The sequence below is a fragment of the Passer montanus genome, unplaced genomic scaffold (genome assembly GCF_014805655.1).
Source record: "Passer montanus isolate IOZ18808 unplaced genomic scaffold, ASM1480565v1 scaffold41, whole genome shotgun sequence".
In the NCBI taxonomy this organism is placed as follows: domain Eukaryota; kingdom Metazoa; phylum Chordata; class Aves; order Passeriformes; family Passeridae; genus Passer; species Passer montanus.
In genome coordinates, this window is record NW_024368930.1 from 4777573 (window position 1) to 4797331 (window position 19759).

Below are 19759 nucleotides of genomic sequence, written 5' to 3' on the forward strand. Positions count from 1 at the left end.
CAGCAGGCCATGCTACAAGAAAGTATTTCCCCCAGTTCCCTGGGATGCAGTGGATATCCTGTCACAAACCTGCACGCATGGGAAGGGTGAGGAGAGGAAGGAAACGGAAGAGGACGAATTAGCTAAAAATTGGCACAATGTGAGAGGTCTCGGCTTGCCACCAAAGCCCCTGAAAGGCTTTTCATTTTAAATGGCCCAGTGCCAATGATGAATGACTCGCACACGCCTCAGGTACCCCAAGCTCCCCAGCACCCAAAAGGAGTACACTGAAATCCTCCCTCCATTGGATTTGGAAGGGCACATGGATGCTCAAGCCCTGACACCTGATTTATGTCTGGCTCAGAGGTGGCAAATGCCTGTCTTTCCTTGTATTTCTTAGTTCACCATTTCCAGGGCCAAGGGGTTTTGGAAAGCCCCTCTCTGGATCACTGTCAGGCTCCAGATCCCACACGTACCAAGATGACTCATTTCCAACAAAAGTCTCCCTTGAATCTTGTGTGAGGTCTCTGCATCCAAGCCCAGTGCACCCAGCTTCCAGGCAGCACTTTCTGCCATTCTGGAATTCCTCTGTCAGCTCCTGCAAGCCTTGACAGCGCTGGCTTTAAAGCCTGGTCGTTAGCAGATTTCAACAAAGCCAAGCTTGACACGTGCCAGCAGGTTCACTCTCCTCAAAACGTGCATCCCAGGCGTGCAGCACGTTGGCATTTGTCAGCAGTTTCCCCACGGTGACACTGCCGCTCAGCCCGCCGAGCTGACCCAACTGCAGCACACAGCAGGGTCAGGGCTGGATTAACATTCCCTGCAGCACTGCTAACACCACACAGTGCTTGTGTGTGTGGGGTTCCTGCTGCTGGTCAGACCTGCAAGGCTCACAAGAACAATCTGTCCTCACAATTCCCCCAAGACCCCTTTGTACTTCCAGCCCCACTTACAGAAACTTGAAGCAAGCCTGCTCCAAGGCAGAAAACAACAACTGGAAGAGAAAGAAATAATCAAACCCCTTCCTGGAGTCCAGCCAAAATCTTTGTGCCCACTAAGTTTGGGTGGATGCAGACTTTGCCAAAGCCTGGAATAGGATTAAGGAACAGCTTTAGCAAACAGCCAGGACAACAAGAGTGAAGTCACGATGAAACCAGCAATACAGATTTCTGTTTGCAGTCATGAGCCTGTGTTTACAGTTTGCAACTATGTGCAAATACCAGAAAGCCATTCTTTTCCTCTTCCCATTGGAGCTTGGCATTATGCACATTTAATTACATCCAAGAGATGCCTACAGCAGCATGCCAGCTGGATTTTGGGCACAGGGCTCCAATCCACAGTGATGGGAACTTGCAGGAACCATAAATAGAGCTCAGCTGAGCGTGTGTGTGTGAGGGAGAGCTCTGTATCACAGCAGGCAGAGAGAGAAATGGGAAAGAGAAACTAAATTGTGGCATTCTCAGTTTGGCTGTTTGCTTGTCCCTGCATGGGTTACACAAATAACCACTGGCAAGACTCAGGATGCCAAGCAGAAGATGCAAAGTGATTCTCAGGCAGGGCACAACAACTAGGGCAACTTACAGACACAAGCCTTGCCAGGAAATCTGCTCCATCAAAGACACAGTTTACAGCACACAGCTCCATGGAAAAAGCCATCACTGATATGCAAATCTCACAGATAAAGGCAACTTCTGCTAAGGGAAACTGCTGTAAATTCCAGATAACCATGCACACCATGCAGCAGGAGCTCAGCTGGTTTAACCCTGCTGCTGAGCCCCAGCTTCTCCAGGAAGATGTGGCTGGGAACAAGAGGCACAGTGCTTTCTGCCACATCACCTCCCATGAATGTTTTGTTGTTTGACAGAGGGAAGGACAAGAATGTCAAACTACCATCCTAACACTGTTCTCCAGGAGCTCTGACTGACAAGTCCTGGCAGGACTTGGAGCAGCAGCAATCACCAGCAATGATGCCTGCTCATCCTCTCCCTGCCTCTGTCTGGCTGCCTTGCCAAAGCCCTGGGGCCAGGCTGGTGTGCCTGGAGGAAATGGGCAACGTGGCTTCCTCCACTGCACAAACAGGAGCTGGCACCCTCCAGACCCACCTTCCATTAGCAGTGACCTCATGCTAACAAAGGCGTTTTTATAGTTATGCTTGGCAAGCCCTTCTGTGGGGAACACAACGTCATTCCTCTCATTCTTGTCAGTCTCTGGTGACCAAGGCAGCCCCAAAGCACAGCTCAGTCCTTGCCTTGAGCAGAGTCATCCATGTGTCACTCCCGAGGCTTTGTGCTCTTCCTCCCTGGATGTCCCAGTATGACCCATCCCTGCTCCCAGCTCCCCTCTCTAACCTCCAGGATGCCTCCAGAAACAAAACCTCAGCTAGCAGGTCTGTGGGAATAGGCCACTTTTCCCTAATCAGATATACCACTGATCTGGAGTCTGCTCTTAGACCAACTAGGAAGATTCTTCCCCAGCACACCAGGCATGTGCCTTCCCCTTGTGTCTTCCTACTGATCTCAGTTTTCACTCCCATCAAACAGGAAGCAGTGCGCTGTTTATTGCACTGCTTGGCATTACACACAGGAGGGGAAGTCTGGAATGTGAAGAGCACTGAATCCAGAAAACAGGAAACAACTGAGGATCAAGGCTGGGCACAGCCTGAAGGCCCACGTTTATGACTATAATAAAAGGATAAGGCAGAGATGAATGCAGGGCTGAGCCAGGCTTGGTAAAGCATCAAACGAAAAGTGCAGGGGGCTAGAACAGGCTTGAAAGAGCAGGGAAGCTGACTAGGCAGATGATCAAGAGTGTATTTAGCATCCTCCCTGCCAGCCCTGTGGATCTGAGCCAGGACATAGCTGGGCTGGAGCTGTGCAGGGCAAGGACAGCTCCTGGAACAGCCCCAGGAAGCAGGAAGAGCTCACTTGAGGGGCTTCTCATCCCAACCAGGACAGGCAACGAGAACTAAACGGGCTGTGCAATGCCACAGGATGAGCCTGGCTCTCACAAGAGCAGGACTGGCAGTGACTGCAGGCTCACAGCCCTCGGGGTGTGTGCAGGACACGAGTTCATGGACAGACGAGCACTCACAGGGCTGAGGGATGCTCTCACTTGCTGAAAAAGTGACAGACAGGAAAAGGGCTGCACTGAGCCAAGCCAAGAGCTTGACTCAAGAAATCAGTCTGGTCTGAAACAGATTGGTCTGGTGCTACACAGGCTCCTGCACAGAAAATGATGGAGATAAAATGCAATATTCCCATCCTGCAGGTGGGACAAGCCCAAGCACAGAAAATGCTAAACCACTCGATGGGATGCCAGCACGCTCTGTGTCAGAGCCGTGAACTCTCTGCTTCCAGGGACATTCCCAAGCAGCTCCCTGTACCATCTCCCTGAGGGAGGAAAACAACACCAGCAGGGGCCTGACCAGGCAGTCCTGCTAGCTTCCAGGGACATTCAGCTGCTGTACCATCTCCCTGAGGGAGGAAAACAACACCAGCAGGGGCCTGACCAGGCAGTCCTGCTGTGTTTTAACTCGCCTGGCACAGCCAGGCACGGCCAGGCAGAGCTGACCCCGGAGCACGTGGAGCCACACACACACCCCAGTCAAGGCACACTCTTGTTTTCCAGCCCAGCCAAGCAGACACTTTCCAGGAGAACAGCAAGAAATTGCCAGGCTTGCCTTCCAGCTATTCATTACAAACTAAAGCCTCCCCTGCTCCAGCCTGACCTCTCCCCAGCCCACGCTCACCCCAAGGCTCTCTCCTAATCTTTGAAGAATCCCTGGGAGCTGAGAAGAAGGGACAGGCTGGAGGAAATAAGAAGCTCCACGGCAGGAGACCTCACTGTCAGCCTCTTTGTTTCTCACCACACCAACGTTATAAATAGGCAACAACACCTAGGGAGAAACTAGAGTGGAAATCTTGCATGCATTTCTCAGAACCAGCAATTATCCTTTCATCAGTCATTACCTGGAGCTGTTCTGGGGGGGGAGGCTGAGGCTTATTTTAACACCTGGTTCAGGTCTAGGCAGAGCAAGCACAGCCTCTGGGAAGATTAAGCTGTTGAAGCACAAGGGTCATTTGTATGAGATGCAAAGAACAGGCAGAAACAACCTCCTGAGGGTACAAAAGGTGGCACAACTCTGAGTGACCTGCCCAGAGCTCCTGCTGCCCTTCTCTTCCCTGTGCTCACAGCCTGGCAGACGTGAGGCAAGGCAGGTCTTCTGGGAATCAGATGTTACAAGTGAAATCCTACTCACTGCAGCCCTGGAAAATTAATTTTAAGCAGTACTGGTTTGGTTCATGACTTGAATAAACATAACAGACAATTAAAATTCATGTGTCACCAGTGATTTACCTACGCCAGTATTCTGCACATCTTTTCCTTTAACAGCAACCAACAAAGAGGAAAGAAGTTTCAGCCTTGGCTGCTCTGGAGCTTGGCATCCAATTTGGCAAGGCTGTTTGAAAAGGAGAGGATGGGCCTGCTCTTGCTGCCAGAGGAGACAGATCCCCACTTGATTAACAACCAGACACTCCCTTCCCGCTCACCTGAGCGGCTCCCACACAGCCCTTGGAGCCAGGAATCTGGTGGGAGCTGGCACATGGCCCTTCTCGACCTTTCTGTGCTAAGTGAAAGCAAAAATCAGCACCAAAAAAAGAAAAAAAAATTCAATAGCTGCCGGTCCGGGTCCAGGGAACCGCAGCTTTGAAGAAACAGAAGAGACTTCACAGCTAAGTTAATTTAAACAATAAAGTGTGAAATAAACTGGGAGAGAAGATCCACCCACTTGGGCTCAGTGCCAGCTCCCAGTGCTGCACGCTATCCAGTCACACCTTTTGTGCCTTTCCCAGAAGCACTACAAATGTACACCCTGCTTCCAGCCCACATCCATGGCCAGGACAGCAGCACTAAATGTGCTCTGCAGGTAAATGTGAGCCACAGACCATCTCAGATCAGGGAGCTACAGCTCTGAAGCCTACAAACAAAGGCCCTGACCTCCTTTTGAAGGATTTTATGGCAACTGGAGAGGACTCTACACAGGAGAAGAGACCACAGGCTCAGCTGTTGAAAGTAAAAAAGAAAAGTTCTGCTCAGCCTACTTAATGTGCTTTATTTTTAATGCTGCTTTTGCTCCAACAGCCAGAGAACAATTTGGAGAAAGAACGTCTTTGTTAGAGATTTTACGCCCCAGCCCTTTATTTAAGGTGCAAAAGCTCACAATAAATGTCACTAAGCTCTCCTACCCCTTTCCCACAGTGGTGCCCCAGCACAATGAGGACCAAGGAGGAGTAATTACCAAACAGCTACTCCTCAGCAGTAAGAGAACTAAAAACCATGTAAAAATAAATCTGAAATCCTGACCCATTCTTGCAATGCTCCATGGAAAACACACCAGGCAGGTAAGGCAGCCTGTGGCCCTGAGAGAAATGGACACTGTGAATTTTCCAGGGCTGAGTGCTGGGGAAAATGCTGCAGAAGACATCCCCAGTGAGGGGAAAGGAAAGAGACTTCAACTTTCCCCCTGTGAACAGCAAGAATGAACAAGAGTGCCCTTGAGGGAAATGCAAGCAGCAGCTTCATCACCCAGAGGCTGTGAGGGCTCCCACAGCTACAGAAATGAAGGTGCAAAAGCAACAAGGTGAAAAAACAGAAATTTAAAAGGTTTTCAGCTGAAAATGCTTGGATGACCATCACCCCCATCCCACATCAAGCACAGGGAAAGCAGCCTCTAGGACATCTTTATTCATTAAGAACTCTGAGTGCTCTCTTGGGATTTCATGAGTTAACTCCCTCAAGAGGGGATTTTTCAGTTAATGAAGCCAGAGAATAAACATCAGATTCATCTTCATGTTGAAAGCTTTTGCTGGGAACAGCAAGGTGAGCCTCAAGCCCATCAGTTTGCAGGATTTCCTTCCAGCTGCCTTTCACAGAGGGCTCCTGAAGACCTCCACCAGCAGCTCCCACTACTATTTCAACTAAATTAAAACAAATGGGAAGTGAGAAGCTGAGGTGAAAGAAAACTTCAGTGTTTTTACACACAAGGTACCATGCTCTGGATCAGTGGTGTTACTTTAGCATTAGGCCAGATCTGCCAAAGATGAGTAAGGATTTAATACTGATTAACAAGAATACAGCTCACACACCAAGGACTGAGCTGCTTGTGCAAGTCAGGCATTCAGCTACACCTGCACATTTGTAGGCATCCTGCACACCAGACCATTGTACAAAGCTGGTCCTGAGGGGCCACGTTTGCAGTGCAGAAGGGAAAGGAAGCAGGTTTATGTCCTGAAAATCCACCACAGGAAAAACACCCAGCTCCTTCAGAGCCAAGCTTCACACTGAAAGACCAGCAGCCTGTTGCCAAGGGCTGAAGCACCTCGCGTGCTTTGTGTATCAACACCTTTACTCTGGAGGTGGAAGAGCCTAGCAAGCACAAGTTAATCAGTCAGAGGCCAAAAAATGCAGCAGCTTTGGCAGATCTCACTGTAACTACTAGAAAACTCAAGAGGTGCTTCTCAAAGCACCTCAAAAGTTATCAATTTACTCCCTTGCTGAGACACATCCCAGTGACTACAAGATCCACCTTGGCACTGGCCCTGAAGCGTGGCTCACAATGCCTTTAATTTCCTTTCCATCTCTGTGAATGTAATACTCTTTTCCTCCTTCTAAGCCCAAAGGGAGCTGCATTTCAAGGAGTTCTGGAGATCTCCAAAGGATGAATGGATTCACTTCTCCTCAGCAGAGGTGAATGGATGTCAGCGTTTCTGTCAGGCACTGCCCCCCACTAAATACCTCTGGGTATCAACCAAAACCCCTGCAAAGCCTCAGTCAGAAATCCTGCTGCTCTCTGGTGTCACCAGGGCCAGCAGAGGGGCAGGGGAGATGGGGGCTGCTGCCCAGCCACCCTCCCACTGCAGGAATTAACCGCGAGCAGGCACTGGCACGAAGCTCCTGCTCTCGCATGACTGCGAGCATTCCTCCCCCAGAGTTTATCATACAGCACCAAATACCCATAAACATCTCAAGGAAGGGCTGGCCTGGGTTCACCTTCATGCAAGGAAGATGTCAGGCTCTGGCAGGGAGCCAGCCATTCATGTTTCCTTGAGCTCTGTCAGCTCTGACTCAAATGACCTTTTTGGGGGGTGAAAAAAAAAAAGTCTTCCATCACACCCCTTCCTCCCCCTCCACCCACTGTGGCACTTAATCACAGCAGGATCACAGGGGACAATTCCCATGGTGGCAGTGAGTCATGGTGTCCTGTCCTGCTGCAGCAGAGGCACGTTCCCATTTCCAGCTGGCCTGGAGGCTCCGGGCAGGAGAGGAAAGAGCCTGGAGCTGAGCAGCAGCACAGCAGGTTTAAGAGCCTCCACCACAACGTGGATCTTTGCCCTCCAAGCCAGGCAGGACAGACACTTTTTGAGATTTTGACAAGTCCAGATTGTCCAGGTACAGCAGTGTCCTCTCAGTTCTACTCTCCAAAACCTGAGCTGTACTTCATATGGTGCCATGATGTATTTTTACACCACATTCAGGCAGTGGCCCAGCCATTCATCCAAAATATACTAAGCACAATGCCATGATTACAAGAAAAAAAAAAATATCTCTCTCCATACTCCTCAGCATCTCCTAAAATCCATTTAACTTTCCTCCCTGGAGCTGTTTGTCATATTTCTGGCACTCAGACCTGGGTCTGACATGGAAACCTTCAAGTGACTTTTCCTCTTCTTGCAGCCTTTCTCCCCCACCAACTCTGAAAAGAAAAACCACTCCTCCCCAAGGAGGCAGAGCCAGACAAGGTACCAGCAGGAGCAATTCCCATCCAACCCCCAGCAGGTAAGTGGACACAGCCCCTTCCCAAGCCATGGTGGGAGCCCTGATCCACCTTGCTGATGAAGCCATGAAGATTAGGCTGCTGCTGGCAGTGTGATGTGAGGAGAGTGTTTAATATCCTCACACCAGCTGGGTGGCCAGCCCAAGCCATTTTGGAGCTTATTTGCTGGCTGTGAATATTCCTTCTCTCCTTCCCACAGGATTTTAACACCCCTGTGAGGAGGGCAAGCTCCCAGCCAGCAAAAAGCAAAAGGCTGCTTAATTAACTGACCCTCTCCCAATTGCCACAGCCTCACCAAAGGCTGGAGAAACCCGACTGCAACTGGTAATTAAGCACTTATGGCTGGAGAGGGATGGAGCCAGCAGGGAAGCAGAGCAGCAAAGGAAGGGGCTGACACCACAACCCCTGTGCCAGCCCTGTGTGCCCCCAGTGCCATCAGCACTCCAGGCACTCAGGAGCCCCCAGAGGGACAAAAGCTTTTAGTGGCTGTGAGTCCCTTAAATTAAACCTTAATTGGTCCAAGAGCTCTCTGGATTGATACACAGAGCAAGGAGAGGCCTGGTTTGCCAGCCAAGAAAAAGCCCTGCTGTCAGACATGCCTGGGAGGGTGTGCAGTTCTCACTGGTATCCAAGGAATTTGGGAAGCCTGGCTGCCAGGTACACTGGCCTGATCCTGCACCTGCCCTGCTGACCACACTGGGTCCCAAGAATTTCTCTCTCTTCTATCCTTTCAACCAGAGTCAACTTCAAAGGGAGGAAATTGGCGATTCTCTAACTTTTAATCTGTTTCTATTGCCCGACCTACCAAAACAAAGGAGTTAAAAGCAAAGAACTGACTCTCACCAGGAGTATAAACAGGTGATTACAGCAATTACATGCAATAAGGCCATGTATGAAGGGGAAGCCACTAAAACCAGCAGAGGCTTGTATTTAGGTACTGTATTGTATTGGTATTTAGGCTTGTGCTGCTCTTGGGACCAGCTGGGTCTGTCAGGTCTTGCAAAAGTGACAGGAAAGCAGAGGTTCTGTGAGGAAATCCACCCCAGGTGAAGCACCTGCCACCAGCACCACACATGCAAATTCTGATACCAATCCTGCAGAAATGATGGTGCAATCCCACCTGCCTGGGTACCAAGGGCAAACAGACTCAGGAGAGAGAATGTCAACGTAGACCAGCTCAGTTTTAACAGCACTGAAGTCCTCCCAAATGATTCCAAGCTCTGGCTCCCAGCACAGCAGCTCTGAAGGCTGCAAATCCCCAGGTGAGCCAAGCTCAGCAGCTTGCAGACACACAGAGCAGCTGGGTTAGCTCTGGCCTAAAGCCAGAAGGCTGCCAGGGAGAATGACAAAGAGGAGGAGAAGCTGCTCTCCAAAAAATCCCTCTGCAGAGGAGCAGTGACACAAAAGCCACATAGCAGGCTGGCCCTTGGTCACAGGGGGAGTGAGTGCAAAGCAGCACATCCCTGCCAGCTGGGATGTTTCTGAGAGACAAACACAGCAGATGCCACCTTGGCTGGGGAGGGCTCTGCTCCCGGAGGCTTTGCCCACACAGCTCTTGTGCAGATATTTCACTGCTGCTCTACAGCACAGCCTGAGACAGCCTGCACTCATGGAGAGAACAAATTTTTTAAGGGTGTTTGGCAGACTCCAAATGAGTGCTACAGCAAGGGAGGGAGCCGAGCAGAGCCAGTCCTGGGGACTGAAGTGTGTGTTACAGGCATCTAACTGAGGGGTGCATCATCAATACAGACTGGCCATCTCTGGATGTAAATTTGGAGCCAGGCACCTGCAAATTGCACTGACAAATGAGCCTTTACTATAGCAGAGAAAGATGCACCTGAAAAGATGCACACGAGTTAAAAGTTTTAGAGCCTTGAATGTCTCAGGGCTGTATTTTCCCATTTTGGGGTGAGGCCTTGCCAAGTGTCCACCTTTGAGAAGCAGGTACCCTCTAAAAGGAATGGCACCTATATAGTGACTTAACTTTTAGGGAAGATCTAAATAGTAACAACAAAGAGCACAGTGTAGTTAATATTACAAACAGGCAAGAGGTTTTCCCTTCCCTATTTTAACCAAAGCCTCCTGCCCTGTCATTAAAGAGTGGATTTTATTCCACACTTCCAGCGAGGTCCACTAAAGGATTTTAGAAGCAGAAAAGCAGTTCCTCACCAGCATGGTCTATGACATGAAGAAGAAAGGATTAGCGTTACCTGTCCGAGGTCCAGGGTGACGTTGACCTGGTTGAACTCCAGCCCCCGGGAGAGAGGGGGGCTCTGCCACCAGCGCTCTGTCCCATCAATGGCATTTGTGATGGGGTGGGCCTTGTTGCTGTTTGCAGAGGAGCAGATGTCGCAGTACTGGCCCTGGAAGAAAGTACAAAAAAAACCATTTAACTCTGGCCAGAAAAACGTGGTACAGAGCAGTCAGGTATCAAGCAATTCTGAAAATACAGGGTTTCATTCACTGCAGAAAATACAGCCTGCTAATGCAAATCAAGATAGAGAAAGTTTTGTTCACACCAATTTAAAGCGTGGGTGCAAAAAGGCTCATGAAAAGGCTCAAAACCCCCACAACCAGCCAGTGCAGAATCTGGGCTGCTCAGAGCAGCATCCCCTCTGAATTTCAGATATGCAGTGAACATGGACAAAGGATCCCAGACTCAGAGGAGTGGTTACCAGAAGCAGGAGTAGCTGAGGGAGAAGCTGCACTGCAATGGAGAGCAGAGGCTCAAACTCCATGGTCAGCAGCTCCTGTGCCGAGGCTGCCACTCACACCCAGCCCTACCATTCAGCCACTTCCATGGTCTCAGACTGGCAGCTCCTCTGCCCAGCTCCCTGCAGTCTGTTTCTTGTCCACCTATTCATTCCACAATATAGCTCTTTCAGCTACATTTTCCAGCTTAGTCTCGCAGCCAAGTTCCTTTTGCTGGTGATGCTGCAATGCAAGGCCAGGAAGGGACAGCCCCAGCTGTCAGCTGGCCAGGGACTGCCACCACTTCTCTGCCTTGCTTTTGTGGCCCCGGGTGGTTTTGTCAGCTCCATGGACACGCTGCCAGAGAAAACAACCCCACAACTTTAACAGCACCTCCTGAGCAGGATCACACAAAGACCTGAGCTGTTAGGGGCAATTCTTTCTCTCTCATTAATGGACAAATGAATCTGACCCACGCTCAAAGAAACCTGCAAAGCCCCCTGAAAACTGGCAAATTGTTATGTGGAGCCTCTGTTGTGTGGCTTGAATTGCTGCTACAAACAGAGCTGTGTGAGAGGCAGCTTTCCTTTTAAAGGCACAGTTATCCCCAGGCAGGAATGCTGCCCTTGCCTGTCCCAGCTGCAGCCAGCGTTAATATTGCACCAGGTACAAGATCTCAAGACAGGCAATCCCCTTCCTGCCCTGCCAGGGCTGAGGCAAGACAGGGCCACTGCAGAGCAGGTGATCGTCCAGATGCTCCAAACTCTGGAGGGATCTCAGTGCAAATGAAACGGATTTCACAGCATTATTCCCCACTACCACGTGCTTTGTTAGTTGCAGACAACTATGCAATACAAGTTATCCTGAACAAGAACACTTTTTAATTAATTCCTACAGAGATGTGGAAATAGAGATGGGCAAGCACACAGCCAAAGAAAAAGGGAGCTGAAACCATCCAGGTAACCCTGACATACATACAGGGAGCACTCAGTGTACAGAGGGGTCACAAGGCTGGTTTGGACATGCTTTGAGCCAGGAGGGAGAGCAGACCAGATAAAACTGACCCAACTCTTCAAGCTCAAACCTTTAATGGGAACCGGTGCAACAGGTTGTGTGGAAATTTCTGCTGCACGACACACAGCACTGAGGTGGGGGGGAAGTGAGGCAAGGTTACAAAACACGGATAAATAACAAAAAAAAAGATTACTTTCATACTTTAAATTCTTGCCACAGATGCAAAAACCATTTTGAACCCAAACTTCACATTGATGGGAGACAGTCAACTCAAGCTGGGTAGGAGGGGAGTAAAAATTAGGATCAGCTGCTCCACATTCATAATGCTGCTGTTGTCCCTCCCTGGGCAGCCTGCTGGGCTGGGAACACATCAACAGCTGAACAGGTCTGCTGTTCAAATGTGATTAGCCTCTCTGATGCACCAGTTGCTCATTAGTTGTTTCATTAGAGCCAGACCTAAACCTGACCAGAATCATTTCCAGCTATTTGTATTTTAGAGCAGCTCGGGCTCCTGCACATTGTGTCGGGTTCTCCACAGGGAAGTTCTGACATCAGCAAGAGGATTTTAATTAAAAAGCAACAGTGAGCTGCAGGCTTAGCAGAGCCTGCAGGTTGCCAGAGCAGGAGAGGCATGGACACTACAAAGGTATGGCCAAAGGAAGAACTTCAGCAATGCAAGGAGTTCAGGGCAGCTCCAAGAACATCAAACTGCCACTATCAGAGCAAACTGCAAAGAGGGAGAGATAAGGAGGGAGTTTGAATGAGGGGCAGCTTGCAGAGACCTGCAAAGCCTGATCCTGCTCAGGGCACTGGGAACTTTGAAATTTCCCCTGAGCATAAAGGCCAGCTGGGCACCCTGCTGGCACCTCTCTCAGGGGACACAGGTGGCTTTGTCCCAGTTCATCTGGCCCTGCCATGACCCAGCACCAGCTCCCCCCACCTGATTTATCAGAAAGCCACAGGGAGCATGGGGCTGCTGGGGATGAAGTAAAAAGGGCAGGAAATGGGGTGTAAAAAGTACAGTTTGAGACAAAGTGCCTGCTTGCAGGCTGCTCCCAGGGCTGTCCCTGCAGAGACAACTCACACAGAGTTAGGCAGGTACTGTCACACCACGTGTCATTCCTGTGGGCAGCAACAACTTGTTCCAAACCTGTGTTTTCATTTTCAGCCAGTTAAACCACTGAAATCCAACCCTGTCATAGCTGCAAACACAGAAGAGACACCTCCAGAGAGGTACAGCACCAATGGTCACCTGGAGCACTGAGAGCCAGATTCCTTCTGCCACACACCAGACAGGACATGGGATAAAGGGGCACCAGCACAAATGGTCACTGACACTGCAGCACATCAAAAGACAGTGCCACTTAATTCTGAGACATTCAGGGATGAAACAGCTTCAGATCCCATCTGTTATCAACACCTGGAAGAGTGAGAGGGCCAGAGCTCTGGTCAGTGCCCACACTGCCAGGCAGGGACAGCTCAGGGCTGCAGCTCAGTGTGCAGAGCAGAGCTGTGAACAAAAGGCACAAGCAGCACTGCCTTGAAATCAGTCAAATTTCCTGTACGTTCTTAAATTCTGAGGTCTGTAATTGCTTTAATTCGTGCCAGCAACCTGCCTCACTGCTACAATCCTCATCTGAAATAATCACCTACAGCCCTGCCCCACCCTCAGGAGCAGCACCATCCCTGCTGGCTCTGGAACAGCCCCCAGGCACACGGGTGGGATGGGGAACATGAGCACACAGCTGTGCCTTTGCAGACTTGTCTTGGAAGACAGCACCTCCAGTAAAGTTTAAATAAAAAAAAGAAATCTGTGATCTCTCTTCTGCCTTATCCTCGAGACATTATCATCCAGGCAGGGCTGACTCGCACTGAGGAGTGAATTTGACAAGGGAAGCAAACCTCCAAGGCAAGTCCCTTTCAGCACACCTCAGCGTTGCTGTGCCTCACATCCTTCCAGACTGAAAAGCCCCCCACAGTTGGAAATGCAGTCTTCTGCCAAAAAGCCCTGAATAAAGCAAAGGGAACTCCTTGAAAAGGTTTACAGCCTTCCCACAAGCTGTGCCAAAACCACTGCAAGTGACTTTAAGGCAGTTTTCTGAAGTAAACTTAATGATTATTGACATTTTAAGACCATCATGTTTAAAAGTTGGTGAACTCCCTTTTCTGAAGCCTCCTATAATGTCAAATTAAACTAGAAGAAAATAGAGAACTGACTCAATTAATTTATTAGACAACTGTATTAACGTTTATCCCAGGTCTTGAACCAAGCAAATGTCCCTTCACCAGCACAGCATGTGGATGTCTCTTGCAGGGTCCCAAGTGGCATTTTTCCAGTATTCCTGATGAAAACTCCTCATGCCATATCACACACAAGCAGCAATGACCAGGTGAATGAAGGAGGGCAGGGACTCCAGGCTGGTAGGACACGCAGGCAGTGAGGACATGCATGTGGAGCTCATTATTGTTGTTTCAGTCTGCTCAAATTGAACACTTCCCTCCCACCTCCCTCCTTGCTTTAGTCACCGGGTGGTGCCAAGACCCCTGAAGGGGATGAATTGGGAACTCTGACCTCTGCTCTGATGCCTCCTGTTTCCTCCCCTCCCTTTTAGGTGCTGCCTGTGGTCATGGAAAGGAGCCACTACAAAAGGAATTTTCTAAAGCTTTCAGACTGAGTGAAGCCCGCTGGCCTGGGAAGTGGTGCTCACATCAAAGCCCCCCTGTGCCAGAGCTGCACAGGGGACAGGAGGGGGTGGCTGCAGAATTCCACAGCTCAGGAGCTGTCTTTGGCAGCAGGGGGATGCTGGGGCTGCCCCCAGAGCTGGTACAGCCTGAAGGGTTTATTTCAGTCAGCAGCATCCTTAGTGCTGCGTGTCACGCTGAGCTAGCAGGGTGGCCAGAGCACAGATGGACACACGTGGAGTGATAAATGCACACCCACATTTGCCAGCTTTTCCAGGCAGCCTTATCCTCCCCGTTTTGCTTGGCACATTATTCACATATTTATTTGCAAATGCACAGAGCAGCAGTTACTTCTTCACCCTCCCTTACTCCTTTGCCTCACAAAGGCACAATTACTACATAGAGGTCCCTGTAAGCCTCCTGCTACTGGGACTCCAGGCAAAGCTTCTTTAGGTTACACTATTTTACAGTGCAGTGAAGCGAGATGTGGCTTTAAAAGGTGGCAAAGCTCTCAGGAGGACACGTCAGGTTTCTGCCATCCAGTGACATCTTCAACCATTTATACTACACAGAGAGCAAAATTCCGTGTCATAACCACACAATAGCTGGAAAATTCCTAGTGCAGGAGAATGTGGCCAGAATGAGAAAAATGCTTCAGAAATTATCTTGTAACAAAGCCACCCCCACCGAAAGGCTGAGAAAGTGACAGATTTCCTTTGCTCATCATTATTAGTACAACAGGGACAACACCACTGCTCCACCGCAACAGGTGAGTGGCACCAGGGCTCTCACAAGCAGCCAGCAAAAAACCACTGAGCAGCAGCTGGTGGCTCCATGGCTGGCTTCAGGCTGTGAGAACACTTCAAATCAGAGCTGTTCTTCCCAGCTTGGGCTGCCCTCAGGGGGGACACTGGGTCTGGAGCTCCTGCAACTCAACCTGGTGTTTTACAAGCCCGTTTACAACTGTTCTTTCCTCCCTTCGAGGGAGCCATAGCTCTTACACTGCACTGCAGCTTTTGCCGTACATTCCTGGCTGCAAGCTCCCTCTGGGCAGCTTAAAATGGGACCCCTGAGATGAATCACCTGATTGTACAATCCGCTCTTGTAACTTTCCCCTCGGCTCATCCCAACGCCCCATTGAACACACGGGGAACGGCGGAGTTAAAACACATCAATGTAAATATCATCAGCTCGAGACGCATCAAAGCGACCACTATCGCATTTACCATAACCATTCCCTGACTACCAAAGCGAATTTAGGCGCTGGCTCGCCCGGGATTTTACAAACACAAAGAACGCGCAACTTTAAAAAGAAGGAGAGCCCGGCGAGCCGCGTTCCACGCCAGCAGCTCCAAGGCTACGGGAGAGCCGGAGCACGTGTGTGCCCCCAGCCCCGCCGCTCCGGGCGATGCCCGGGCACCGCCGAGCCCCCGGCACCGACCCGCCCGCCCCAGCGCTGCGGGGGAAGCCGGGCTGGGAGCGGGGCCCTGCCCTCGGGGCCGCACAAAGCGGGCCCGGCCGTACCTGGATGGTCTGGTTGGGGTCGCCCCCGGCCACCGGGCCCCCCACCAGCTTGCAGTACAGATCCTCCACGGCGCGCCGGCTGCCGGCGCCCGCCGCCTCCTCGCCGCAGGTGGCGGTGGCGGAGATGCGGGTGCCCTCGGCCAGGTTGAAGTAGGGCGGGTGGAGGCTGTGCCCGTTCACATCGCTGGGGAAGGAGGCGGGCGGCCGGGCGGCGGCGGGCAGCAGACACAGGAGCAGGGACAGCGGCAGGAGCAGGGGCCGCGCACCGCCCCGCTCCGCCGCCTTCGCCATCTTCGCTCGGCGGGGCCGGGCACCGGCTGCGCTCCCCGGCTCCGCTCGGCTCTGCCCCTCTCCGCCGCCGCCGCGCTACTTCAGCCCCGGCGGCGGGGAGGGGCCGGCGGCCCCGCCGCCCCGGTTAACCCTTTGCCGCCCCGGGAAGCCCCGGGCCCGGCGGGGCGGGGGAAGGGATGCCGCCCCTGCCGAGGGCAGGCGGACGGGATCCCCCGGGAACAATGTGCCCATTGTGTCTGCGGGGCTGCGCTGCCCGCGGCCGCTCGCTGGGCTTTCAGCGCGTTAAACTCCATTAACCGATGGATCGGGTTATCTGCAGGAAAAACTCTATTACTAATTAACAAAACGGGGGAAGGCTTGAGCAAACCCAGTTGGCGCTCCTCGAGGTATGCTGTGGGTTCTCGGTTGATTTGGGCAGTGAAAATTTTACTTCCACTTTCCCCGGAAAGGATGGCTTTGGGGAAATGACTTTACCTTCTCACCTAAGGGGGAAGGAAGCAGCTCAGCGATAACCCAGCTTTCTCCCATCCCCTGGCTGCCCATGGACAGCCCCTCCGTGCTGTGACACATGCACTGTCAGCTCTTTATATGCTGCTGGGGGGAAGACATTTTACAGATAAAAACCTGAATATAAATACAGAGCAACACATAAATCAACCCATCAAACCACTGCTTTGATTTTCTGGCAAACACAGACTTTTTTTAAAAAACAATAATTAAATAATATACACGAAATGTTGTGCTGGAACTGGACAAGACTGGATCTTTAAACTGGGACATAGCAGGAGACCGGGTCCGGACTCCAAACAGTTGGATTGCTGCGGTATTTGAACCCCACAGGAAGCAAAACAAGCTCTAAAGTGTGCCCAGGTCTTCACAGGCTGCTGCTGGGCATTTGCTCTTTGCATCACATCATCCTCTTTCTTTCTTATTTTCTGTGGACACCCTAGGAGGTACCAGTCCTCTTGAAAAAGCTACTGTCTTAAGTATGAAAAGCTTTAAAAAGAAAAAAACAAAAACAAAACCAAACTAAAAAAAAAAACCAAAAAAAAAAAAAAAACCACCAAAAACTTGTGACGCGTGTGGCTCAAATATATAGCTCCACGAACGCCCCGTGTGTTTTTTTACATGGCTTGTACCAGCCAGGCTCTGCAATTACACTGATTTCAGCGCTTTCGGGGGCTTTTGAAAGATCCCTCTTACTGTAAGCGGAGCGCTGTAAATGGATACAAGCGTATATCTGGATTTATTGTCAGGTTTCCGCAGGGTTCCGCAGGCACTGGGGCGCTCGCAGCCCTCCAGCCAGGTGCTGCTGGGGAATGCTGGTGGGTCCGAGCATCGGGAGGTGGGGGATTTGCCATTTTTGCCGTTCCCGTAGTGCCCTAAGCCATCGGGAGCATCCAGTGCCAGCTGTTTCCCGGGATCACATTGTCATGACATCAGGAGCTGCGAGCGCAGGGCGGTGAGAGGTGCCCGGTTCCACATGGTGAGGGAGCACTGAAGCACGGCCGCCAAACCCATTCAGTCAGAAAGATTTCCTAAAGCGCTTTCAGACATCTTTTAACCCCTTCCTGCTCGCCCGTCTCTTTGGAGACCTTTCCCCTGCTTTCCCCACTTAGTGCAAGATCTTATCTCTAAGCGGATGAATGTATCCTTTAAAAGCTAAATAGAACCTTTAAAACCAAATTCTTATCAAGAGAACAGACAGTCTTTGCCCTTTAAACCGTGCTTGAAAATGAGTAGGTTCCGCTGGGAACAGCCACCTTTGAAAACACTTCTGCTCTGCAGTAATCGTTAACTAACGTGTTTATGTGGGGGAGACCAATACTCCACAGGACAGGAATTAAAACTTCCTTCAACTTTATCAAATACCATATTTAATTAGCTACTTACACCCCACGGCACCTGTAAATACATAAAAAGAGTTAACAAGGAAAGCAGGGCACAGATTAGGAAAATAACTTTCTCCCACCCCCACAAGAGTTTCAGGGCAAAACGCTTGGGCCAGTCTAATATCTGTAATCCCTCTAGTGGTAATATAATTAATCTCCCTTCCAAAATGCAATTAAGGAAAGTGAAATCACAGATAGCACGTGGGTTTTGTGGCACAGACTCAAGAGCACCACGCAGAAAAAATGACCCTTCTGCAGTCTGAACTGGCCTCCAGTTGACTGTAGAGTCAAAGACAGTTTGAAGACTGGAATCATACTTAGGCTATCTGTAACTGAGGGGATCTGCAGCTTTCCAAGAAGCAATGGAAATAGTTTAAAGACAGGGCATTCTAAGGGTCTTTTTCCAGCACAGGAAGAAAAAGACAGAGGGTTTCTAACACTGCTAAACATTCAATTTAGAGGTTAACAAAAAAGTTGAGGTTAACAACTTAAACTCCTTCCCTGATTCCATCTCTTTTCAGCCACACTCAAGAAAAAAGAGTTGTATTTACTAATTTGAATGGGACAGGAGTCCCATCTGGTCTGACATCTCACCTGAGAGCCACCAGCAGCAAACATTTCCAGTGAAAACCCCCATGGGTGGCTGAGGAAAACTCTGCTCCCCGAAAAGTTGTTGCCTGATTTATACAGCTAGAACTTAGCTTGGGTAGTGAAGCACTTCTTCCATTTAAGAGCTTTTTCTAAGCATAAATTTCAACATCCCTGGACATTTGCCATTCCTTTACTGCTCTGATCCCTCTTTGAATTTTACTGGTTTCTTGAGCCTCGCACTGGCGCTTCTTGGCTCGGCTTCACAAAGCTGGTCACAGTGACATGCTCTCAAATAAGAGGTGCTGAAGCAGAAGAGACTTTTCATTTTAAATCCAAACCACGACCAGTGAATGCAGAGAGAACTGGAAAAAAAGAATCCAGCCTGTAGCATTCCTGCTCCAATCTTCTGTGAGCCTACATGTAGTAACACGACCTCAGCCGTGCTGTTATCCATCTGCACCCATCTGCTAAAGGTGTCTGAGTTCCACTGAAGGTTTTACTTTTGCTTCCCTAAAAACTGCAGGGCCATGAGGAGCTTGCCCAAAACTGCCAGCAGAAAACACAAGCTCTTTCTTCAAGCAAGCTGTAGAGTGGCAGAAGGAGTTTGGGGCAGGGACAGGAAGAGCTTAAAAGAAATCTGAGAACAAATTCAATGTATGGGCTCCAAACAACTTATCTTGATGAGGGAACCCAGTTCCTAAATCTGAACAAAGATTCTGCAAGTTACAAGTGAGAGTTTTCCTGTCTACCCAGAGCCTTTTAACCTCCAGCAGGAGCACAGGGAAGCATCCCACAGCCAGAGGCGAGTAATTCAGCAGTGACACAGACAAATTCTGCTTCCTATGAATAAATTCTCTGGTTTTATCTTGTCTATCATGCAGAGAAATGTAAGGAGTTCTCCTCACTCCAGGAAAAGCAACATATGGCCAATGGAGAAAGAGCCATTTCCTTGCAGTATTTCCTACCAAGGCACCACCACAGCCAGAGCCATGACTGAGAGCAGGGCCTAAACCAAGAGAAATAAGTGAGCACATGGTTCTTGTAGGGTGTAGGGTCAGGAAGACATTATCTTAGGGAAGATTTAATCACTTTCCTGCTACCCTGCAGCAGGCTGTGTGAAGGAAGGTGTTTCCTGAGCTGTGCTTGGCAGAAGGAGTTTGGGGCAGGGACAGGAAGAGCTTAAAAGAAATCTGAGAACAAATTCAATGTATGGGCTCCAAACAACTTATCTTGATGAGGGAACCCAGTTCCTAAATCTGAA

At 50.1% G+C, this 19759-nt stretch overlaps 1 protein-coding gene across 3 annotated transcripts in view; it reads right to left on the minus strand.

The window, feature by feature from the left end:
* LAMA5 (laminin subunit alpha 5) overlaps positions 1–16030 on the minus strand; it is an 85349-nt gene extending 69319 nt beyond the window's left edge. For all 3 annotated transcript variants that reach the window (XM_039719156.1, XM_039719155.1, XM_039719154.1), the window contains exons 1-2: positions 15725–16030; positions 10024–10176 (exon numbers count right to left, since the gene is read on the minus strand). In XM_039719156.1, the coding sequence (XP_039575090.1) occupies positions 10024–10176; positions 15725–16015 (444 nt within the window). In that variant the 5' untranslated portion in view covers positions 16016–16030. The remainder of the gene's footprint in view (positions 1–10023; positions 10177–15724) is intronic.
* Positions 16031–19759: the final 3729 nt, after the last annotated feature.